We start from the raw sequence: 25,186 nt of genomic DNA, 5'->3' as shown, positions 1-25,186 counted from the left end.
AACCCACAGGTGGAATTCTCTTCCAGCAATGGTGCACCTTACGTTGTTATAACCGCAGTCACAAAGTAGATCTTTGTCAAGCAGATTTCCAAAACATCCTCATAAGTAGAGTGCGCACACATCAGAACTAGAGAAGCAAATATGAGTTCCTAACACCAGCTTGATAACTGGCAAATAGAGGGAGAAAACATAGAGGCAGTGACTTTGTATTTCTAGGTGCGAAGATTACTGCAGATGCTGACTGCAGTCAGGAAATCAGAAGACGTTTAATCCTTGGGAGAAGAGCAATGACAAATCTCGATAAAATAGTTAAGAGCAGAGACATCACACTGACAACAAAGTTAAAGCAATGGTGTTCCCCGTAGTGACACATGGCTGCAAGAGCTGGACCATAAGGAAGGCTGAGAGAAGGAAGATCGATGCCTTGGAAGTGTGGTGGTGGAGGAAAATCCTGAGAGTGCCTTGGACTGCAAGAAGATCAAACCAGTCCACACTCCAGGAAATAAAGCCAGACTGCTCACTTGAGGGAATGATATTAAAGGCAAAACTGAAATACTTTGGCCACATAATGAGAAGACAGGACACCCTGGAGAAGATGCTGGTGCTGGGGAGAGCGGAAGGCAAAAGGAAGAGGGGCCGACCAAGGGCAAGGTGGATGGATGATATTCTAGAGGTGACGGATTTGTCCCTGGGGGAGCTGGGGGTGTTGACGACCGACAGGAAGCTCTGGCGTGGGCTGGTCCATGAAGTCACGAAGTCGGAAGCGACTAAACGAATAAACAACAAAAACACCAACCTAGGTCTGTGTGGCTTACATGGAATCTAGGATGAGAACAAACCATGTGCTCATCTGTTCCCAAGTTGATCAAACATATCACATCCCCCCTTAAAACCATTTTAAAATGGGTGAATCTCATCCAAGGTTATACCACCACCCCTTAGAATGTGCCAGCTTGATTGTGAAAGCTGGCCATGTCCCCGGATTAAGAACCCGTGGTTTACAGGTGAACCATAGTTAAGGACGGACCTTATTGTAGCAACATTTGAGCTAAATACACAATGATTCAAGTTAAGTACACAGTGGTTCAAGTTAATTACACAATACCAGTTATACAGTATTATACAATAATACTGTTCCAGCTTACATACAGATTCAACTCATTCTTAAAGGGACTGTATTTATACAGTTCATCCACAGAAATGCCTGAAATCCTTTCATCCACAGAAATGCCTGTAATCCTTAGCATCTGCAGTACAGAGGCTGAAAAGAACCAGGTCTCTTGATAAAACCCCGGGGAATCCCTAATTCATACACCACTAAAGATCCTGCCTTACGCTTAAAATTAAAAAATAACAATGTACTACATACAGAGACTATGCAGGAGGCATAACAAAAAATAAAAATCATACGGTCCAGGAAAACCAAACTGTTCATTTTACTATTAAAGACATATTCCCCATTTCTTTCACATCTTTGCACACTCCATCAACATGTCTGGAAGAAGTACCTGAATGGCTGCAATGGGGCACCTTTATTGCAAAAGGGAGCCCATCCTGCCAAAATCCCTTCTCAGTGACAAAAATCTCAGATTTCTGTTTGTTGCTTTGTAGACAACAAAGGATGCACATCACCATCTGTTTCCTAAATTACTCTCTTTAGACAGCAGCAGCAGATCAAAAATTAGAGGCATCGATAGCTTAACATGTCAAAAAGCGAAAACACGCCTGATGATGTCAGGACTCAAGTCCCATCCCTTTCTATGTGCATCACGATGTTGCAAGTGGCAGAGTTTGCATTACCAATGTGTATTTTGTCTTTTTCCCTCCTATGGATGCTTATGACAATAAAGGAAGCAGGCAGAGACACTTTCTGTAAAGATCACAGGCACTAGTCTTATTCTGACTCAGGGTTCAAAAGTTAGGAAAAAAACCAGAAGATTCAGGGGGAGAAATTACACACACACACACACACTCACTCATTCTTCTCTGTGTTTTCAAAACTGCCTTTGTTCCTGCTGTTTCTTCAGCTTTTCAAAACACTGTAGCGGTGATGAATGTGCTTTTTATTGTTTAGTAGTGCATTAGCAAGACTGATTAGAAAAGGGAGATATTTCAATTCCACACACAATAGATTTACAATAGTTTTAGAAAGGAAGGGAAGGAAAACTTCATAAAAATTGTCTATCTACACACGACTCTTCATTTCTGCCACGAGAAAATACCGACACTAACCCTCATGGGATTCTACTTAAGCGCTGCCATAGTCAGACCAATTGCTGTTTTAAAAGATTTCTATTACTGTGAAGGGATGCAAAATGGATTTTATTCAAGCTATGATTTAAATAAACTGATTTTACATCAAGATATATATGCTGAAGCTTTCTATAAAAATATCTCTGTAAATATTTCTGTTCTACAATTGACAGTACTGTCCAGTGTGGCTTTAGATCACAAGTAAATAGTAATACAGATTTTTTTTTTTTGCATGCCAATGTTTTAAAACTATGAAGCTAATTAAAATTAAGGCGTTTGGCAAAATGTAAGAGATTGACTTAGTCTTAAGCTCTTGATCGAGACTAAGTTAGTTCCAATTAAGTTAGCCGGGACTTGCTTCATTCTTGAGTTCCATGAGACTTAAAGTTAACTAACTTCATCTGATCTGGAGCCCCAAACTCTGAAACACATAACTGAGATGCAGACTTCCGAAGTTTGTCTACTTGGATGGTATTTGCAGGTGTCGTATGTAGGACAGGTACTCATTAATGACAACTTCCTCTTCTTCCAAAGTTAAGTCCAAGTAATCTTCTTCATGTTCTGGAATATCCTCTAAGATTTCACTGACAGCATCAACCTCCATGTCTTCATCTGTCGAAGCCCCAGAAGTGCCTACAAATAAATGAGAAATGTAATGCTCATGGAAGGCAAGTCTTTAATTCTTCAGCATCGTTCCATGAATAATTGCTACCACTGGATGGGGTTTATTGGTCAGGAATTCCACAATAATTTCTCAGCTGGCCGGTGAAATAGTGGAAATGTGATTAATTAAACCAGAAAATGTTTGCTCAAGGTTTAAGACCGTTTCTGGTTTTGATGAAGGAGATCAATGGGAAACGAAAATAATTTTATAAATTTACTTTCGTAACTACTGGTGGTGATAAATTCTTTTTTGAGAGATGGGTGGTTCCCTCCTCAAGGATTTAGTGGCAAACAACAAAATAGGAAGACCCCAAGCTGACAGGACAGTTGGAAAAATGTTATTAACTTCATCCTAAGAAGAAAGAACTAAACTTTTACCAGCATTAAATACAAATAAACTAATATAAAATGGGTTTTCTATTTGAAAAACAGAAATACACAAGAATAGAGGGCATCTCATTTGGATATCATAGGAAAGACGACATTGGAACTGCATTCCTTTAACTTCTCAGAGTGAGGATCCTAAGCATCCACTCCCTAGGCCAGTGTTTCTCAACCTCGGCAACTTTAAGACGTGTGGACTTCAACTCCCAGAATTCCCCAGTCAGCATGTTTGACTATTTAGTTGAAGTCCACACATCTTAAAGTTGCCAAGGTTGAGAAACACTGCCCTAGACACTTGAACGGGATGGAACGAATCTGTTTGAAGCAGATGGTCCTAACAGGTTGATGAGTTATCATTTGGCAACAAAGAACATTACCACAAAGAAGATGTGGATGGTTGATGGTACAATCTCAATCAACAGTGCAATAAAAAAAGAGAGTTATCTATAAAGTCTGGTCAACAAGACTTTATCGGTGTAATAGCCTAGACACAATTATGACACCCCTTCATGTTAGAGTCCAAACCATCTATGCACGACCTATCTGCAGCACATGGAAACTCCATCATTCTTCCACCATCCCCATTTTTGTGGGTTCATATGCTACGTAACATCAAGAACGTTGTCATCCCTCCTGATTTCCTGCCTCAACATCCTGTGAGTTGTTGTCATCCATTCCTGCCCTGAGCATAGTCCTTTTACCTGCAGAATCGGTAGGAGAATCTTTAGATGAGCTGGATTCGTTGGAGGTGGTGGTGCTGTCCGAAGGGGTCTGTAAATCAGCAGGAAGGGATCCCCCATAATGAAGAAGTGTCTGTATAGCCAGCTGAATGTTGCCTCTGAATACTTTCAGAGCTTGCTCAGCAGTTCCAGGATTAAAGCCCATGTACACCAGCTAGGCGGTAAAAATTGAAGGAAAACACACAGTAAATCACATTTTAACCTTCTTCCAAGAAATTTAGAGTGGTATCTTTGCCTCAGAGACTTCATAGTGTGAGATGAAAGATAAAAAAAAGCAGTTTGGAGAGAAGGGGAGTAAAAGCACACTCTTGGTCATGTGATGTTTCGCTTAATGACTGCAGTGACTTGCTTGATGGCCAAACGGGAAGTGATGTCATAAGTTTGTCGTGGTCATGTGATTTTCCACTTGGCGACCGCACTGCTTAGCAATGGAGTTGCCAGTTCCAACCGTGGTTGCTAGGTGAGGAATACCTGTATACATCCAGCTGTAAACTTGCCTAAAAATTGCAACCGGTTGACAAGAATTGCTCAGGAGTTTGCATTGCATTCTAAAATGTACAGTGGATATAAAAAGTCTACACCCCCCCCCGTGAAAAAGCCAAGTTTTGGGGATGTAAAAAGATCAGACCAAGATAAACCACTTCAGAATTGTTTCCAACTTTAATATAACATACAAGCTGAACGGAAAAACAAACTGAGATCTTTTAGGGTGAAAAAATAAAAATAAGAAACACCGTAGGCCCCTTCCTTTCTTCTGGGAAGGGAAGGGAAAAAGCCAGTGCTTACACTCCATTCTGCAAATATAAATCATGAATGGATGAGATAGGTATTATGTGACCTAATCTGGTATAAAAAAACAACAGGATTTTTTGGAATTACAATGCTCTCATGCACCCCACCAAGCAGCTCTGAAGAAGGGATTAGTTTGTAGCAGGCTGGAAACTGAAAGTGGGTAAGACCTCGAGGGAAGAATAGAACAGAAAATAGAAAATGCACACGCAGAGACGACACTCCAGACTTACCCGTTCAATGCTTTCCTGGGGAACTTGAAACTCATCCCCTGGGGCAGGAGCATCATCGTTTGGTAAAAGTAACTGGGGATTATCCAGCATAATCTAGAGCAGAAAATGAACAAGAGTGGGGGTATGAAACTGAACGAAGAAGAGCCACCCCAAGTCAGTGTAAAAGACAGTATATATAAAGCAGTGTTTCTCCACCTTGGCCACTTGAAGATGTGTGGACTTCAACTCCCAGAATTCCCCAGCTTGAAGATGTGTGGACTTCAACTCCCAGAATTCCCCAGCTTGAAGATGTGTGGACTTCAACTCCCAGAATTCCCCAGCTTGAAGATGTGTGGACTTCAACTCCCAGAATTAGTAGCTGGTTGGGGAATTCTGGGAGTAGAAGTCCACACATCTTCAAGTAGCCAAGGTGGAGAAACACTGATACAAAGCAAGCCACATTTTTACCTAATGTGAGCACTAGGAATAACATTTACCTTAACTGCTTCTTCAATGTTTCCTTTAGCCTTGTGAAGAGCCTCTCTGGCCGCGCGCTCCGAATAGCCCATGCTTTTCAAGGAGTTTATGCCTTCTAATTGTTTCCTCCTTTTCGCCCTCTCCTCTCTCTTGATCAGAGCCTTCTCCTGCATGAGAAACACAGTCAGACATCTTTTCACCAGACAGCAAAACTGCATCTCTGACCCGTAGGTTGGTTCTCAATTTTGGATGCATCCCTTCCATCATTTTGATTGACTGATCATGGGCCATAACCATAAACACACAGTCATAAAGTCCTAGCCGACCACGCAGATAGACTTTCTCCACGACAGTCTGTCCCTAACCTGGTTATTCAAGTCTTTCAACAGGGGTAATCATTACTTCAGCGAAAAACAGATGTTCCACGAACATCTAAGAGCTTCTTCTCTTAGAACCCAAACCCTCTTTCATTTCAGAAGTTAGAAACTCTTTATTTGCTGAGAGAACTTTGGCCATTTCAGTGTGAACACAGGAGAAATTGGCCGTTTCAATATTCTTACAACAGAAGCAGGATTCTGATGTAAGGCAATACACATGCATGAAATAGAAGCACCAGATCAGCCTTTCCCGAGCTTTTGACCCTGGAGGAACCCTTGAAATATTTCTCAGGCCTCGGTTGGGGAACCCCTGCACGTTCAGGCTCAAATAGATGCTGGAAGTTACAAAATTATTCTATTCGTTTCATGGGTAGGCCTGTATAGATGCACTAACGGTGTTGTTAAACTGAAAATAAAGAATGAAACTTGTCGCTTTAAGTGAAGTTGCCCGAATCTGAAATAATTTTTTAAGTAAATCGTGATCTCCCAGGGAACCCCCAGTGACCTCTCGCAGAACCCGAGGGTGCCACGGGACCCTGGTTGAGGAACCCTGCTCTAGATGCTTGAAATGGGAGGCTTCTGCACAATGCAAAACATTCCCCCACCCCAACCCACCCCGCCATGCGATTGTATGGAACTTTTCTGCCAAAAATACTACTTTGGCATGCTAACCTCTCTCCTGTTGGAAATGTGATTGGCAGCATGTTCCAAATTGCCATCACAAGCTCGGAGACCAAGGCGAGCCTCTTGTGCAGAGAAGCCCAGGACTAACAAGCTATTGATCTTTTCTGGATCTATGCGCAGCTCTTGAAATAAGCTATGTGCCTGCAAAGAAAAAACAGAAGAGAAACAAGTAAGTTTCTATTAAAAAGAGTGAAATACAGAACAAACTGGTTTGATGCTTGGAGGCTCTGTGGGAAAAAACATCATGCAGGCTAACCTACTATATATGCCACTGTATTCAGGCAGGCTTAATCTCAGGGAGATACCCACGCAGATTTACAACCTTAGGGAAGGATTTTAAACCTTGACGTAAACAGAAAAACTTACTCTCTGAAGACATTCAGCAGCTTCTCTTTCTCTGCCATTGTGATAATGGCTGATTCCTTCAAGCAAGTAGAGCCTCAGAAATAAAGCCTTCTCTCTCCCAGAACTTCCCTAAAGAGAAGGAAGTATTTACAAATGGGTCAACATGCAAGGAAGGCTTCACAAATCACAGCATGTTAGACCGAGTTCAAATACTGAAAGTCACTGGAGTATTTCGGTGGGGTGAGAGAAAGAAGTAGATGCTCCGAGCCCTAAATAATAAGGCTTATATGAGGATCCATCTACCAACAAATTTGGTTCTGATCTCGTGAAACTCTGCAAAACTAAAGCAAATGGTCTTAGCAGGTGGCACTCTTAGAAATGAATTGCCCCAACAATTGCTTCTAATATGTTGGGTTTAGGGATTATTTAAATCCTCAAAATACTAGCTTTAGAGTAAAAAAACTTTTTCCAGCATATCTTACATAAAATGTATAACAATATTCAACAGTCTATAAGCGGTATTTATGTATAAATCTAAGCCCAGGCTTTTTTTGAAATCCTGATCATGGGCTGGTCTGCACATGTTGCTAAGCCACAATGGGTGGGTTAGCACACAACCCCAAGCCAAAACCCACATGATTAAGGTGATTTAACATTGTGTGTGAATCAACTCTACAAAAAGCAAGTCTTGTGCTTTTTTTTCTTACATTCCCATCTCTTGGGCTCCCTTCAAGGACACAGCACAGCAGGTCCTGCCCTTGAAAAAGCTGCTGCTTTGACAGCTGGGACAGACCATCATTGTTTGTATGGAGTTCCATTTTACTTTAATGCAGGTGTTTTTTTCCCCAACCATGACAATTTCCAAGTGTATGGATGTCAAATCCCAGAATTCCACAGCCAGCCTGGCCCACGGATGAGAATTCTGGGATTTGAAGTCTATACAAATGGAGGTTGGCAAGGCTGGGAAACCCTGCTTTACTGCACTGAGCTGGATTGACCACTGATTTCTAGTTGTTAAATGCTAAATGCTCAGCCCAGTATTTAGAAGCATCTGTCTAGCAGGCTGCTTGGGATTATATCTCTCTACTTTGTGAGAGCTAATTACAATAGCACAACTAAATGTCAGTGCTGGAGTGGAGGGCTGTTCCTTTTCTTAACATACATCTGAACGTCTAGCCAGTCTCTCTAACCAGCAGCCTTTTTTGTGCCTGTTACACTGGAGAAGAGGCTGGAAGGGAGGCCATCTCTAAGCTGAACTCCTGGCTAACTCTTGGCCAGACTCCACCCCAGAAACCAAATGGTCCAGTGGTTAAGGCAGTGTTTCTCAACCTTGGCAAGATGTTTGGACTTCAACTCCCAGAATTCCCCCGCCAGCCAAGGTCACCCAGCTGGCTTTGTGCCTAAGGTGGGACAGGAACTCACAATCTCTCAGTTTCTAGCCTGGTGCCTTAACCACGACACCAAACTGGCTCTCCTTCTGAAGTTACCCACTCCCATATTTAATTTCCAAGAGCACGCAACCTCCTTAGGAAAAGGCCCGAGTACCAACAACAACCAGCTACCCTCTGATGTTGAAATGGCCAAAAGAAAGAAATGAGGATGTAAATGAGGATGTTCCTAAAAAGTAAATGAGGATGAGTTCAAGGTAAACGAGGACAGGTTCACTAAATACACATAACCAGCCTACTTTTATGGTGACCAGTCTTTCATGGTGCTCTCCATAACACCTTCTGAAGCAGTTGTGGGCTGCCAAAAGCTTTTTCTCGGCATCGTCGAGGCACTCCAGTTGTCCCAGGTGGAAGTAGCACCAGACGATGTCCAGCTGCAGCACTGCATAATTATCAACAGTGGTGAGGAGGTCTGAACCACATTCACTGAAAAGCAGAACATATTTGTCTGTTTGGCATGTTTGATCTAGTGGTTAAGGTGCTGGGCTAGAAACCAGGAGACGGTGAGTTCTAGTCCTGCCTGAGGCCTGAAAGCCGGCTGGGTGACCTTGGGCCAGTCCCTCTCTCTCAGCCCAAGAGCCAATCAGGCGTGGTAGGAGAGTTCTAGTCCCGCCTCAGGCACGAAAGCCGGCTGGGTGACCTTGGGCGTCACGGTCTCTCAGCCCAACCCACCTCACAGGGTTGTTGTGGGGAAAACAGGAGGAGGAAGGAGTATTAGGGATGTTCCCTGCCTTGAGTTATTTGTAATAATAATAAAGGCGGGATAAAAATTTTTTAAAAAATTGGCACAGGCGTTGCAGAGCTGTTGAAAGGTGGGCAGAACTCATCCTCTGATACGCAACCCTGTTGTGGCCATGCCTTCAGACCAGGTGGCCCACGAGGGCTCCTTCCCTTTCTGAGTAATGGGATGCCGCGCTCTGGGACTGTTGGGCAGTGACCATGTTGCCAATAAGGCTGAGTTTTATTTTTAACTAAAGGCTGGTGTTTAGAGCTTCCCCCTTTTTTCTGCCATGGTTCTTCCTACTGCTGTGGGATGAGCACATCTGGAAATGATTAGAACAGAAGCAACATGTTTTTGGCTCATTTTCACAGCTGTATAAAATTGTTGGGTGAAGCACTATAATTAGGAAAGAAGTTATGCAAAAGGGGACTGGGATTTTTACCAGAAGTGCTTATCTGCATCCAACAGGTACGGCAATGCCACAGCATATTCTTTTTTCTTCAACAAAGCTCTGCCCTTTTCATGGTACCCCATAGCTATTAAAAGAGCCTGCAAAGACAAGGAGGAGGAGAAACATTTTGCTCACATGAAACCTGAACAAGGCAATTGCATTTCAAACAAAACATCCTTGGCTGTCCCAGGGGGCGGGAGAGGTGGATGGGCGGGGGACACTTACTTTTTTGGCTTGCGAAGGAATCTGGATTGTTCTCCCAGTCTGGTTTGCTATGTCAAGGTATGGTGTGGTGTCTGGGTCGAAATAATCCTCTGCAACAGAGCGTGCGTATTAAAAAAGCAACACATCTCCATAAACTTGATTTATGTTCAGTGAAAACAAAGGGGCACAACCTAAATTTTGAGGGCTGCACAGCCCCACAAAAGGCTCAAATGGGGGTGCTGGAGACCCCCAACATTACCACCAAGCTCCAATTTTCAGTGGGATAGAAAAGACAATTATTAAGTACTGTACGTGCTGTAGAGCCATCAGTTTTAACGGAAATGAAACAAAATCTCTTTTTATTTGACTTCTATCTTGGAGGGTTGCACCAGCAAACTACTCAAAGGGTTAGAGTGGCCATCGGCTTTTTAAAAGGTGGGCATCCCTGAAATAAACTATGGACTAACAGTTCCTTGGCAAGCCTGTAAAACTAGGACCACAATGGCCAATTTAATTCCCTCATTCTCTATTCCCAGGTAAGAATTTTCATAGGAGTTTTCTGCAGAATAAACCACAAGATATAATTAGGATCATGTTGCATCCAAAAAAGCTGATTTTTTGGATTCCTCACTTAAGCCTTTATACTAATCAATTCTATCTTCCCCAATTCAAGCCCCTCCATAGATCTGAAGGATGTGTTGCTTGTTTTACAAAGTATGGGGTGATACAGGTAGTCCTTGACTTATGCCCATTTGTTTAGTGACCATTTGAAGTTACAATGGGGCTGAAAAAAGTTATTTACGACCAGTCTTTGCCCTTATGACCACTGCAGCATCCGCACGGTCACATGATCTAAATTTGGGTGCTTGGCAACCAGATGTATTTATGATGCTTGCAGCATCCTGGGGTCATGTGATCACCATTTGCAACCTTCCCAGCCAGCTTCTGACAAGCAAAATTAATGGGGAACCGCATGATTCGCTTAACAACTGCCACAAAAATGTTGTGAAATTGGGTGCAGTCACATGATGCCTTGTTTAACAACTGTTTCGCTTAGTGACACATTTTCTGGTCCCTATTGTGGTTGTAAGTAGAGGACTACCTGTAGTTCTTCCTAAATAATGAACAACTTAATGATCATCAAAACTCTTCTGTTCTATGCTTCGTATCAGATTCTGGCTGTGCCTTTCAGTGAATCTCACAGCTAAAATATTAACTCTGATGGTTGTTTCAATACATCTATCTTGATCTTTTGTCACAACACAAAATAAGAAAACACTAACCCTTTCTACCTCGTGGTTTCTTTCTTTGCCTGAAGTGTGCATCCATACTAATAATGTATAAACGTGGTAAAATTTATGTTTATGGGTTTAGGGAAAACATGAAAAGTGAAAATAGGCTTGAATTAGAGAAAGGTTTTCATGAATATAGAGTTGAAATTTGGTTCCCAAATTTGCTAAAGAGTGATATATTGTGAAAGTAAAGCATGAGTGAGAATACACTGAATGCTTAGTGGATGGTTTAACACAAAAAAAGAGTAAAGCAAGGATGTAAGATGTCCTTTTGGACACTGAATGTATTTATGAATAAAAGCATAAGGAACTCTTCTGGTGATGTCAGAGATCTGTTAGTTGAGGACATGAATATACATGTTCTTTTGTATGTAGATGACGCTATACTGCTGAAGAACCAGCATGACTTGCAACTAACGTTAGACTATTTGATGGGATGAAGAGAATGGAGCAGCAAATTACCACATCAAGGACCAAGACAGTTGTCTTTGGTAAGGAAAATGGAATGAAGACAAGTTAAACATCAATGGCAAAAAAAAACCTAGAACATGTCAATGAATTTGTGTTTCTCAGTAGAAGAGTCGGAAGCGACTAAACGAATAAACAACAAAGTAGAAGAACTAAAGATGAGGACACGGAGGGAGAAATCTCAAGATCTGCAACTGCTGGTAGAAAGGTAATGAGTAAGATATGGGCTGTTGCGAGGAGCAAATGCCCGTCGAGAGAGAGAAAAAGGTTGTGTCCAAAAATGGGTTTTTCCACACTATTGTGGAAATAGTGTGACAACTGAGAGATGTCAGAAGAAACATAAAAGTAAGCTGAAGGCAGTAGAGATAGTGTCAAGAATGAGCAGGTGCTGAATGAAGATGGATTAAGTACAAAAACGAATGGCCTGTATGAAAGAAGCATGCTGAGGTTGTTTGATCGCATGGAAAGAATGAATGAGGATCAAGTGAAGATCAGCCTAAGAGTCAGTGTGGTGCAGTGGTTAAGCAGGTGGAGACCAGGGGTCAAGTCCACCCTCAGCCACAGAAGTTTGCAGGGTGACTCTGGGCCAGTCACTCTCTCTCAGCCCAATCTACCTGCCTGGATTGTTGTTGCAGGTGAAAAATAGGTCTGGTACTGAACTTGGACAGTAGTGCACACCAAATATCTTTTTGTTGTTGTTTATTCGTCCAGTCGCTTCCGACTCTTCGTGACTTCATGGACCAGCTTCCTGTCGGTCGTCAACACCCCCAGCTCCCCCAGGGACGGGTCCGTCACCTCTAGAATATCATCCACCCACCTTGCCCTTGGTCGGCCCCTCTTCCTTTTGCCCTCCACTCTCCCCAGCATCAGCATCTTCTCCAGGGTGTCCTGACTTCTCATTATGTGGCCAGAGTATTTCAGTTTTGCCTTTAATACCACTGTTAATGTAATTACTACTAAATTGCAAAACAAATATATGAAGGAAGAGCGTACAAGTCAAGGGAAAGACCAAGAAAATCATGGTTGGATGGAGTTGACAAGATCCTTACAAGAGAACAGGGAGAAATTTAGGGAACAAAAGGTGGCATACAAAGTGTGGATAGATGTGAAGGAAACAAGGATGGTTTGCAAGAACAGAAAAATATGAATGTGATGGAAGCCATAATGCTTTCCAAGCATTCAGACAGACGCAAAGAACGATGTTGGTATAAATTAGGTATCACTCTAGTTCCTCTTCTGATCTCAGGTCTTTAATTTCCTTGGCTTATTATTTCTTTCTCTCTTTTTGCACTTTGCATAATGTGGCTTATCATGATATGGTAATAGCTTAAGGTTAGGGATAGCTGCCATAAACACATGTCAGCTGCCAAGCACCCAAATTTTGATCATGTGACCATAGGGGATGCTGCTATGGTCGTAAGTGCGAGGACCGGTCACAAGTCACGGACTACCTGTATATCCACTCAGAAAACCTGTGTGTGTGTGTGTGTGTGTGTTTGTAGTAAGAGTGTGGGATTTAAACAAAGAGTCCCTTTACCTCTTTCAGCAAGTATTTCCAATCCCCTTTTCGTCCTCTGCATCCTTTTACTTATTTCTTTCTTCTTCAAGGCCTCTTCTTCATGCTGTATCTCTTCTTCACGGATTTTCCGTCTGGTCTCTTCTTCACTCAGTTTCAGCTCAAGCACCATGACTTTGACGTTGTGGGTTACCCCTTGTTCCTCTAACGTCTTTCCTGCAAAGCAGAAGCTGATTAACGAGCCAGCCAAAATCAGCAGGAGGACTTCTGAAATAGAAGCTTCAGTATACAGATGTTTGAAAATAAAAAAAGGAGCAGTCTTATTCAGAATATGAATAAACAATTGTTCCACAAATGCATTTAAGCGCAAGATACATACCCAATTCCAGTTGCTTCTTATTTATAATCACTTTAATGCAATTTTCTTCAAATCCGTACGTCTGTGCTATCCTGGGAAGAAAAACAGTAGCTAGTAAAAACAATTCAGCTTTACAATTATACTGCTGTTACTTTTTGGGAGAACTAACTTTTCAGAATTATTTTTATACATCATGATAGTGATCAAGAAGTGCCATTTTACAATCTGGGCAAGTTAAGGACAAGTAAAAATCCTTTCTATTTCTCAGAACATAAAATGCCAAGGTGAAGGACGGTGCAGAGCAGCTGGTCAGCCAGAACCCTCCTGCTAATAACACCAAGGTTGCAACCCCATACACACTTACTCGCACCACGGAATTCGCTGAGATGTGCTTTGCGATAAACATCTTTTTAAATATATAGTAGATACCCAGATACACCTTTTCATAATACTACAGGTAGTCTTCAACTTATGACCACAATCGGGACTGGAACTTTAGTCACTAAGTGATGTGGTCGTTAAGTGAGCCATCATGTGACTCTGCCTGATTTTATGACCTTTTTGCCATGGTTCTTAAATGAATCACTTGGTTGTTAAGCAAATCCAGCATCCCCCACTGATTTTGCTTGTTGGAAGCCATCTGGGAAGGTCGCAAATGGTGATCACGTGACCCTGGGACGCTGCAACTGCCGTAAATACATGCTGGCTGCCAAGTACCCAAATTTTGATCGTGTGACCATGGGGTGCCATGATGGTTGTAAGTGTGAGGACTGGTCACAACTCATTTTTTTCAATGCTGTCATAACTTCGAACGATCGCTAAACGAATGCTCTTAAGTCAAGGACTACCTGTGTATCTACTCAGAAAACCCACTTCTGTGTTCAGACTGAGCAATTGGTAAAATGAATTTCTTCTATGTTTATACCTCTTCCAGAATGAGTACACAGCAATGCTTTCTATGATACGTATTCTGGATCTTATATAATTATAGCATGCAGTTACATAAAACAAATTACAGGAACTTTTGAGCAAAGCACTTTTATTTTAAGTAAATGGTAGATACTTACTGGGATCGCAGCTCTTTGCCTGTGATGACCAGTTTGGTCTCCAGTACATTTTTTTGTATCTATGAAATACATAAAATATTATTTTTTTAAAGATGATATAGATTTGGGGCTTCAGCAAAGGATCGTTACCTTGTCGTGGTGCTGGAGCTTGAGCACCTCAGTGATGCCATGAGCTAAACCGTGAAGGGCCACCCAAGACGGGAAGGTCATGACAGAGAGGTCAGACTAAATGCGATCCCTGGGGAAGGTAATGGCAACCCACCTCAGTATTCTTGCCGTGAAAACTAAATGGATCAGTACAACCAGAGATATGTCGGTATACCATCGGAAGATGAGACCCCCAGGTCGGAAGATGGTCAAAATGCTACTGGGGAGGAACAGAGGATGAGCTCAACTAGCCCCAGACGTGATGACGCAGCTAGCTCAAAGCCGAAAGGACGGCTAGCAGCCGACGGTGCTGGTGGTGAACGGCGAATCCGATGTTCTAAGGATCAACACACCATCGGAACCTGGAATGTAAGATCTATGAGCCAGGGCAAATTGGATGTGGTTATTGGTGAGATGTCAAGATTAAAGATAGACATTCTGGGCGTCAGTGAACTGAAATGGACTGGAATGGGCCACTTCACATCAAATGACCACCAGATCTACTACTGCGGACAAGAGGACCACAGAAGAAATGGAGTAGCCTTCATAATTAATAGTCAAGTGGCTAAAGCAGTGCTTGGATACAACCCAAAAAACGACAGAATGATCTCAATTCGAATTCAGGGCAAGCCATCTAACATCACAGTGATCCAAATATACGCCCCAACCACAAATGCTGAAGAAGCTGAAGTAGAGCAGTTCTATGAGGATCTGCAGCACCTACTGGACAACACGCCTAAAAGAGATGTTATTTTCATCACAGGAGACTGGAATGCTAAGGTGGGCAGTCAAATGACACCTGGAATTACAGGTAAGCATGGCCTGGGAGAACAAAACGAAGCAGGACACAGGCTGATAGAATTTTGCCAAGACAATTCACTCTGCATAACAAACACTCTCTTCCAACAACCTAAGAGACGGCTTTATACATGGACTTCACCAGATGGACAACACCGAAATCAGATTGATTACATCCTTTGCAGCCAAAGGTGGCGGACATCTGTACAGTCGGTAAAAACAAGGCCTGGAGCTGACTGTAGTTCAGATCACGAACTTCTTCTTGCACAATTTAGGATCAGACTAAAGAGATTAGGGAAGACCCACAGATCAGCTAGATATGAGCTCACTAATATTCCTAAGGCATATGCAGTGGAGGTGAAGAATAGATTTAAGGGACTGGACTTAGTAGATAGGGTCCCGGAAGAACTCTGGACAGAAGTTGGCAGCATTGTTCAGGAGGCGGCAACAAAATACATCCGAAAGAAAGACAAAACCAAGAAGGCAAAATGGCTGTCTGCTGAGACACTAGAAGTAGCCCAAGAAAGAAGGAAAGCAAAAGGCAACAGTGATAGGGGGAGATATGCCCAATTAAATGCAAAATTCCAGAGATAAGGAATTATTTTTAAACAAGCAATGCGCGGAAGTGGAAGAAGACAATAGAATAGGAAGGACAAGAGACCTCTTCCAGAAAATTAGAAACATTGGAGGTAAATTCCAGGCCAAAATGGGTATGATCAAAAACAAAGATGGCAAGGACCTAACAGAAGAAGAAGAGATCAAGAAAAGGTGGCAAGAATATACAGAAGACCTGTATAGGAAGGATAACAATATCAGGGATAGCTTTGACGGTGTGGTCAGGGAGCTAGAGCCAGACATCCTGAAGAGTGAGGTTGAGTGGGCCTTAAGAAGCATTGCTAATAACAAGGCAACAGGAGACGACGGCATCCCAGCTGAACTGTTCCAAATCTTGCAAGATGATGCTGTCAAGGTAATGCATGCTATATGCCAGCAAATTTGGAAAACACAAGAATGGCCATCAGACTGGAAAAAATCAACTTATATCCCCATACCAAAAAAGGGAAACACTAAAGAATGTTCAAACTATCGAACAGTGGCACTCATTTCACATGCCAGTAAGGTAATGCTCAAGATCCTGCAAGGTAGACTTCAGCAGTTCATGGAGCGAGAATTGCCAGATGTACAAGCTGGGTTTAGAAAAGGCAGAGGAACTAGGGACCAAATTGCCAATATCCGCTGGATAATGGAAAAAGCCAGGGAGTTTCAGAAAAACATCTATTTCTGTTTTATTGACTATTCTAAAGCCTTTGACTGTGTGGACCATAACAAATTGTGGCAAGTTCTTAGTGGTATGGGGATACCAAGTCATCTTGTATGCCTCCTGAAGAATCTGTATAACGACCAAGTAGCAACAGTAAGAACAGACCACGGAACAACAGACTGGTTTAAGATTGGGAAAGGAGTACGGCAGGGCTGTATACTCTCACCCTACCTATTCAACTTGTATGCAGAACACATCATGCGACAAGCTGGGCTTGAGGAATCCAAGGCTGGAGTTAAAATCGCTGGAAGAAATATTAACGATCTCAGATATGCAGATGATACCACTTTGATGGCTGAAAGTGAAGAGGAACTGAGGAGCCTTATGATGAAGGTGAAAGAAGAAAGTGCAAAAGCTGGTTTGCAGCTAAACCTCAAAAAAACCAAGATTATGGCAACCAGCTTGATTGATAACTGGCAAATAGAGGGAGAAAATGTAGAAGCAGTGAAAGACTTTGTATTCCTAGGTGCAAAGGTGCAGATGCTGACTGCAGTCAGGAAATCAGAAGACGCTTAATCCTTGGGAGAAGAGCAATGACAAATCTCGATAAAATAGTTAAGAGCAGAGACATCACACTGACAACAAAGGTCCGCATAGTTAAAGCAATGGTGTTCCCTGTAGTAACATATGGCTGCGAGAGCTGGACCATAAGGAAGGCTGAGCGAAGGAAGATCGATGCTTTTGAACTGTGGTGTTGGAGGAAAATTCTGAGAGTGCCTTGGACTGCAAGAAGATCCAACCAGTCCATCCTCCAGGAAATAAAGCCAGACTGCTCACTTGAGGGAACGATATTAAAGGCAAAACTGAAATACTTTGGCCACATAATGAGAAGACAGGACACCCTGGAGAAGATGCTGATGCTAGGGAGAGTGGAAGGCAAAAGGAAGAGGGGCCGACCAAGGGCAAGATGGATGGATGATATTCTAGAGGTGACGGACTCGTCCCTGGGGGAGCTGGGGGTGTTGACGACCGACAGGAAGCTCTGGCGTGGGCTGGTCCATGAAGTCACGAAGAGTCGGAAGCGACTAAACGAATAAACAACAAAATAGATTTGGGGTCTTCAAACATGCTGGTCTTGTTTAGAGAGCAGCACTGATGCATTAAAAATTCAACATTTTCCTTTTGGGTTTCTGGATTTTGTTCTGACCACCACAGCAGTATTCTTTAACACAGCTTTGATTTCATTCTAATTCTTCCTCACTTTTTTTCATTTTTTGTCTTTCCAATCCACATGCCTTGATAAACACAGAGCAAAAGGGAATCTTAACATTCAATCTAGTCCTGCATAAGGCACAGGAGTTTAAAAAAAATGGGAAGAGAAAGAAAAAAAACTGCAGTGAACTGTACAAACATCAGTTCTGGAATTAATAAATTATCCATATTAACTCTGAAATAAATGTGGGAAAAAATAACTGGGCAAAACAAATCTATACAACAGAAATTCTGGGAAAATCTTTTTACTGACAGATTGTGCCTGATATTGGGTCTACTAAAGTGCAAGAAGAGTCAATTTCAAGTAAATACAGCAGACTCTCAATTAACTGGAACTCAAGCAACCGGCAGAAAATCAAACTGGGAAAAAAATTGGCACTCTCAAGCAACCAGGAAAAAAAAAAAGGAGGCACTCTCAAGCAACTGGCAAAAAAATCTGTATCTCTCTGCTGCCATCTAGTGGGTATTAGGGTTTAATAGTAACTCTCAAGCAACCAGCAACTACGTTTATCCAGCATCTACCAATCCCCATGGGTGCTGGTTAACTGACAATCTACTGTATAGGTCCCTTGTCTCTAAGAATTCAATAGTCCAATGAACACTGGAATCAAATGGTATTAGGATCAAATGGAAGAGGTGAAGAATCAATCGATCAAGACATGTGATAAAGAAATTTGAGGATAGCATTTTGGTTGCTAAGTGAAGCGGTCATTAAATGAATCTGACCCAATTTTACAACCTTTTTTGCAGCAGTAGTTAAGTGAACAATGTGGTCATTAAGTGAGCCACGTGGTTCCCCATTGATTTCCCTTGCCAGAAGCCGGACTGAAAGGTCAAAAATGGTGATCATGTGACCATGGGATGCCGCAACGATCATAAATGTGAACTGGTTGCCAATCGCCCAAATTGTGATCAGGTGACCACAGGGATGCTACGACAGGCATAAGTGTGAGAACCAGTCATAAGTTACTTTTTTCAACATTGTTTTAAGTCCAAACCATCACTAAATGAATGGTTGTTAAGTGAGGACTACCTGTACCATTTTTCCATCCAAGAGCTATTAGACAGATGTCATGAGTACTGATGGTGAGCAGGAGGGGGCCCCTATCCAGGGGGGAAAACACATGCGTAGTACTGAGGAATTAAGCAGCCATTCAAAGAGACACAGATCAGACCCGCCTTGACTTTTGGGGTTTATCTGTCTGGGTTTTTCCCACGCTTCTTCAGTTTGTTAGGATTTCCTGTCTAATGTAGCAGTAATAAAACACTAGAGACCTATTCCTTGTCTCAGCGTGGTTCCTGACTGTTAGGACATCAGCTCTAGTTTTCCAGCAGTAACAGCAGCAGCAAAGTACAGCACTTTAATTACTGCTACGCATGCCACCATGTTACTGTAACTAAAATAGCAGTTGGACTGTTTTCCTGCCACCTTAAGCACAGGCACCTTTTTATGGATAGACTTTTTAATGAAAGCATTGAAACAAATATATGGCCACAAGGGAATAGTGAACATAAAAGTTTCCCTTGACGTAAAGTCCAGTCGTGTCCGACTCTAGGGGGCGGTGCTCATCTCCGTTTCACAGCCTTGGAGCCGGTGTTGTCCGTAAGGACCCGTCCGTGGTCATGTGGCCAGCATGACGACACGGAACGCTGTTACCTTCCCGCCGAAGCGGTACCTATCGATCTACTCACATTTGCATGTTTTCGAACTGCTAGGTGAGCAGGAGCTGGGATTAGCAACGGGAGCTCACCCCGCCGCGCGGTTTCGAACCGCCAACCTTCCAATCGGCAGCTCAGCAGTTTAACCCGCAGCGCCACCGCGTCCCTGCCATAGTGAACATAGCAGCGTGCTTTATTCCCACTAAATGAACATTCTTTTTAATGTAAGGGCTGAATAAGATTTCAGCCTTAGCCAGAAGTTGTTGCCAAATACATTTCATTGCCTTTATTCAATAATTTCATCTGGGGCTATTTTCCCTGAAAAAGTTGCCTTTTACAGTCCTAGGAGGTTTCTAGTGTTTTCACAATATGCTTATCTATTATTACCTTAATCACCGCTGACTCAGTTGACTAAGTTTAACAATAAACACAACCACATCAGTTGGGTTTGCATCAACACATATTAGGCTTATATGTAGACAGCCAGCTTCTGGTTCAGTGTGTAATGCAAACAGTACTAGTGTTTTGTCCTGAGAGCTTGCCTCTTCTGGATTTAAGAAAGGAAGTGGATTCCTAACCCACTTCTCTTTTACATAAACAAAATAAAGACATAGCATAGTCTCATTTTTTCTGGAGAAGGCTCTGATGCTGGGAAAGGTAGAAGGAAAGAGAAGAGGACGACCAGCAGAAGATGGATAGACTTAGTTACAGTGATGATTGGGACACCATTGGAAGACCTGAAGGACCAGGCTGGGGACAGATCATGGAAAAAATGTGGCCGCTAAGAGTCGACAACGACCTAATGGCATGTAATCAATCAATCAATCGTCTCATTTATTTGCCTCCTGTGGACAAAGGAAATACGATAGTTCAATGTTTGGCTAAAGTGGCTCCTAGTGCACATTTTACACATGCTTCTTCAGGTAACATGAAACAGCTGCTTACTTTACCCATCCTTGAAGGCAGGGCTACTTCAAGTGTAGCCACGCCGGTCGCCTTATAAGCTTCATTTCCCATTCCCCGCTCGACTGCTTTGCAACGTATTTCTTCCAGAAGAGCCTCTATTTCATTGTCATTATAATTTAGCCTGGCTGAATATTGCCGGGTGAGATCCTAGGACAATAAAAATGAATCTGTTAAGAATACAAAAGCAATAAAAATGCATGAAATAAAGCAGCGACAATACGGCAGCCAGCATACCTTCAGCTCCTCCCCAGCTTCCTTGTTGCTGTTGGTATACGGAGGCTTCCATAGCTGAATTTTGTCTTCACGCAAATAGTTTTTCAGCTTCGCTGCAAGGTATTTGTTCTGTGCCATCCTGGCATAAAAAAACAAAAGGAAAACACTGACACCTGGGTAGGCAACTTATCTCGCAACTGTGCTTCTGATTCGGTTAAAACATGTCTCCTTTTACATCTCAAGAGGAATGTACCTGTAAATCTGGCTCCTTTTTGTACTTAAACAAACTAAACAAACAGGAGAAGAAGCTACGTGGAAGAACACATGGCTTGCACGTCCAATCCGCCGAATCTCCCAATACGACTGAGAAAGCTAGAAATCAGGAGACTGTGACTTCTAGTCCTGCCTGGAAAAACTGGCTTTGGACAATTTGATCCACGTTTCGTCCCGGTGTGAGCCCAGTTCATATATGGCACTTCCACTAAAGGAACATTCATCCCACTACATTTATTAGTTTTTACGTATGTAAAACAAACAAACAAACAAACTTCTTGGGGGTATCTCAGAAATTCAAAGCCACTATCTTGTGACTTCTTTTTCAAGCTGCAGAACCCTGACCTACGCAGAATATGGACTTTCTGCTCAGCAGATAAAATGCAGGAAGCTGAATAAGAAGCACTCAGTCACGTTGAAATAGGTTGGTGAATAATCTATCATAAATGTTTTTTATTTCCTCATGGAGCTGTTCCTGTTTGGCAAAGTGGTTCTTCTAAGCAGCCACTGGCAGGCTACAATCCAAAGCGTCATCCACTGAAGGAAGCTAATGTGTGTGCTTTTATTTCATAAATCAAATCAAACTAAAATCCCAGCAAGATTTTACAAAGCTCGCTCAGATTTGTAAAGCGAAAGGTTGTAGCTCAACAGGAATTTTATTTATTTTTGGTGCCTTCAAGTCAGTTTTTGACTCCTGGCGACTGCCTGGACAAGTCCCTGCAGTTTTCCTGGCAAGGTTTTTCAGAAGTGGTTTGCCATTGCCTGCTTCCTAGGGCTGAGTGTGTGTGACTGGCCCAAGGTCACCCAGCTGGCTTTCATGCCTAAGGTGGGACTAGAACTCACAGTCTCCTGGTTTTTAGCTTGATTCCTTAACCACTACACCAAACTGGGTCTCTAGAATGGAATACTGGAATAGTGCTAAGTTTATCAACAGCTAACAAAGGCACCCCAAATCTGCTTTTGTGTTTTACTGCACTTTGATTTGCAGGATCAACAGGTGACACTTTGCAACGCAAAAGTCTGTCAAGGCAACCTGCAAACGCCTGGAGATCAAGAAACAGTTAAAAGCCAGCTGAAAAGTTCGTATGAACGACGACAAAACAGAAGTTTCAAAGGCAAACTCTTTGAGCCACTTTTTCCAGAAAAATCCAGTCCTCATGAAAAAGACTCTTGCAGTTTGAGGACTGCAGCTGTCACTATGACTCTGCCATCTCTGGGTCTTTTACGTTTTACTCTCTTCCAATGATCCCAGTGCAATCCAAGCAGATGCCAGGCTTTACAGATGTAGCCAATAAAGCTGGCCAACATTTCTGTTCTTTTGGAGTTGGGACGCAAGAAGGAAGCCAGACAAAAGCACTGCCTGGTCTCCTCCGCAGAAACTGTTCCAATCACCATATGGAAAAGCAGGAGGTCAGCAGCTTAGCTTCCCTCCGTTTTACCCATTCCACCAATTCTGTGGTCCTTGTGCCCAGCTTTGCCATTTCTCTTTCAGCCAGATCAGGAAATGGGAAAGCATCCCCAGAGCCAGGCGGGTCTCCCAAGCAGCTGGCTGAGGAGAAGAGGAAATCTTAAAGGGCAAAATAAATGGAAGGAGAACAAGGAAAGGGTACGAAGCCTGGTTTCTGGAATTCTTTCCAGCCCTTAATAGCAGCTCCATTCTGGACCATATGACTAGAAGGGGAGGGGGGAGGCTTAAAACAGAACAATCATCATCATCATCATCATCATTTTTCTGAGTTGTTGCCCAGATGATTAGATGATTCTTCCACTGGGATGCACAGGGAGTTTTTTTTTCCCCCTCTGCAGTAACCAGGACAGGGTGGGAAAGAATAAAAAGCGTAAATTAAGATCATTGCGTGAAAGACAACTATATGCACAGTCTCTTAAAGAATCAGGAGATTCTATTATGGTTGCTTAAAGGACTGCCATCTTCAAGTACAGATGAAACAGTAAAACCGATTCATTAATTTTGCTTTCATGACACTTGATTCATTGACATTTTGCATACGTTTTATAGACACTGCAGTGGAAAATGGAAACAGAAGAAAATATCCCTATCTAGATTCTATTCCTGGAAACTTTATTTTCCCATAAAAAGTCCCTTTATTTACAAATGCCTTCATAAAAAGGAAAGTGAGGGAGATGCACCAAATCTTATATTCAAAGATTTGCTAGGAGACCTTATGAAATAGGCATTCCCCTTTGATTTTTGATTGTTAAAAGGAATCTGTCAGAAACAAAGCAAATTATCTTTATTTGTCCAAGCACTGCCTGTCATTTGCCAACTATTTAAAACTGTTGGTAGAATATTGGGGCTCAGGTGATAATACATAATTTTTTCTTTCCCACATCTATGTTCTTCCTGGCCCTTTTTTCCTTATGTCTTTTACTATCATTTTGGCATCTTCTTAATCATTAACAGGTTAACAGGTGAACAGAGTTTTTAACCATTTTGCTTGCAAGACACTGCAACGTAATTTCCTAGCTGTTTTATCCAACTTATTAAATGTTATGCTGGGGATCTTATTTTTCACTGTTTTACTCTATTTACTAACACTTAATTTTGTCCTCAACCCCCTTTCAATGGGGATATTAGGGGAAAAAAAACAAGCTAAGTTACATTGTTTGCTTTGCTTTGCTTAAGATGTTTTGGAGGACTCTTGTTGGTTTGTGTGCCTCGGGGATGCAATGCAATGTGGTTGTAGCAGGACAAAAACAGTAAATTACATAGTACGGTTTACTATGCAGGTTGGGGATATACAACGTTGTGCACAACTGTATGGACGGGGGACAAGCCACAAAAAAATGTACTGTGACATCACAACACACCCACCATTCACACACCTATGTGGGGAGGTTGCCCTGAAAGTCCTAAAGGGCGGAGTTTTGTGTCACGTCATTGCAGGTACAGAGGGGAGGAGCTTGCATCATGACATCACGGCGTAAGGATGGTGCTTGCATTGTGACGCCACAGCACAAAGGAACGGCGCTCGCATTGTGACAGCACAACACACATTCCCTTGTTTTGCTATCTTGGGGAGCGGGAAGATACGCCTGTATTCCCAAGGCCCCAACTCCCAGCCCCTGGCCAGCATGACAGGCCTAGACGTCCAGCCCATTCGGAGGGCTCGGGGTTAGACGAAGAGGGCGGACCAGGAAGCCGGGCAGGGACTACACCCCCCAGGATCTCCAGCCCCTTGCCAGCCCCCCGCGCTCCCTCTCTCCCGTCGCCAGAAGGAGAGGCCCCGGCCGGCCCTGGGCGCTCCCCCTCAGCCGCGGCTCCCCCGTCCCCGGGGGGGAGGCGCCCCGCCCCCCCCCCGGCCCGCAGCCCGAGGGCGCCCCCCACTCACCTGCGCGCGCTCCTCCCCGTCGCCGGCGCGCGCGACCCTGGAGGCGGGGCTGCCGGGGGCCGTCGGGCTGCAGCGCGGGACGTCAGAAACGAAAGCGAGAGAACGCTGCTGCGCCGACGCGGGACTCCGCCCGGCCGAGGGGGCGGGGCGAGCGGCGGGCACGTGACCGTCGGCCTGGCGACCTCCCGCGGCCATTTTGGCGCCCCTCGCGCGCGCGCGGGCGTGGGGGGGGCAGGCTTGCTTTCCGGGCGGCGGCGGCGGCGGCGGCAGCGGCTTCCCCGGACTGCTCGGGTAGGAGGCGCTTCTAGCACGAACCCCGCCCTCAGCCCCTTGCTGAGGGTGCCGAGGTCCCGCCCTTCTCTGGAACCGCGCTGCCGATCTCCCGACGACCGCTAGAGGGCGGCAAAGGCGGTGCTCTGTGGCCCCCTAGTGGCCCTCCCGGGTAGTGCGGTCCCCGATCTTGGGATGTGGCCCGGGCGGCGCCGCCTGTGAGAAGCGATGTGATGGCTTCCTCGAAAGCAAGTGGAAAAGGCGGTGTGGGGAAAGAAGACCCCAAACCAAATTGGAAAAGCTATCCTGGAGTCTTGCTTGGTTCCTGGGGATTAGATGGGGTGCTCCGCCTTGCAACCTGATCCTGGCAAGAACTTGCAGCCCTTCCAGGGACAGGGTTGAAATCTCTTGGGGCCTCCTGCTGCGTCCTCTTGTCTTCTCTTAATCCTTCCCCCAACCTTGCTAGACTAGCCAGTTTTTTGTTAGGTCCATCCTCTCATTGCGAGCCTAAAATCAGTCTCTGCTTGC

The 25,186-nt window shown here is 43.6% G+C and overlaps 1 protein-coding gene across 2 annotated transcripts; it reads right to left on the bottom strand.

Annotated features, from left to right (window-relative positions):
- Window positions 1-2,301: 2,301 nt before the first annotated feature.
- Window positions 2,302-24,525, bottom strand: NUB1 (negative regulator of ubiquitin like proteins 1). 2 transcript variants are annotated; one of them, XM_063303344.1, is made up of 15 exons: window positions 24,389-24,525; window positions 20,787-20,904; window positions 20,532-20,699; window positions 14,450-14,508; window positions 13,404-13,474; window positions 13,046-13,240; window positions 9,770-9,858; window positions 9,536-9,642; window positions 8,612-8,798; window positions 6,946-7,053; window positions 6,568-6,720; window positions 5,539-5,685; window positions 5,063-5,155; window positions 4,002-4,194; window positions 2,302-2,886 (listed from the first exon to the last, which is right to left on the bottom strand). In XM_063303344.1, the coding sequence occupies exons 2-15, from the start codon at window positions 20,901-20,903 to the stop codon at window positions 2,714-2,716; spliced, it is 1,860 nt and encodes a 619-aa protein (XP_063159414.1). In that variant the 5' UTR covers window position 20,904; window positions 24,389-24,525; the 3' UTR covers window positions 2,302-2,713. The 2 variants fall into 2 exon arrangements, with proteins under 2 accessions (XP_063159414.1, XP_063159415.1); XM_063303345.1 differs by lacking the exon at window positions 24,389-24,525 and adding an exon at window positions 23,872-23,889.
- Between the last annotated feature and the right edge of the window lie 661 nt (window positions 24,526-25,186).

The sequence above is a fragment of the Candoia aspera genome, chromosome 4, assembly GCF_035149785.1.
Source record: "Candoia aspera isolate rCanAsp1 chromosome 4, rCanAsp1.hap2, whole genome shotgun sequence".
Lineage (NCBI taxonomy): Eukaryota > Metazoa > Chordata > Lepidosauria > Squamata > Boidae > Candoia > Candoia aspera.
This window is presented reverse-complemented; position numbering and strand designations above follow the sequence as displayed.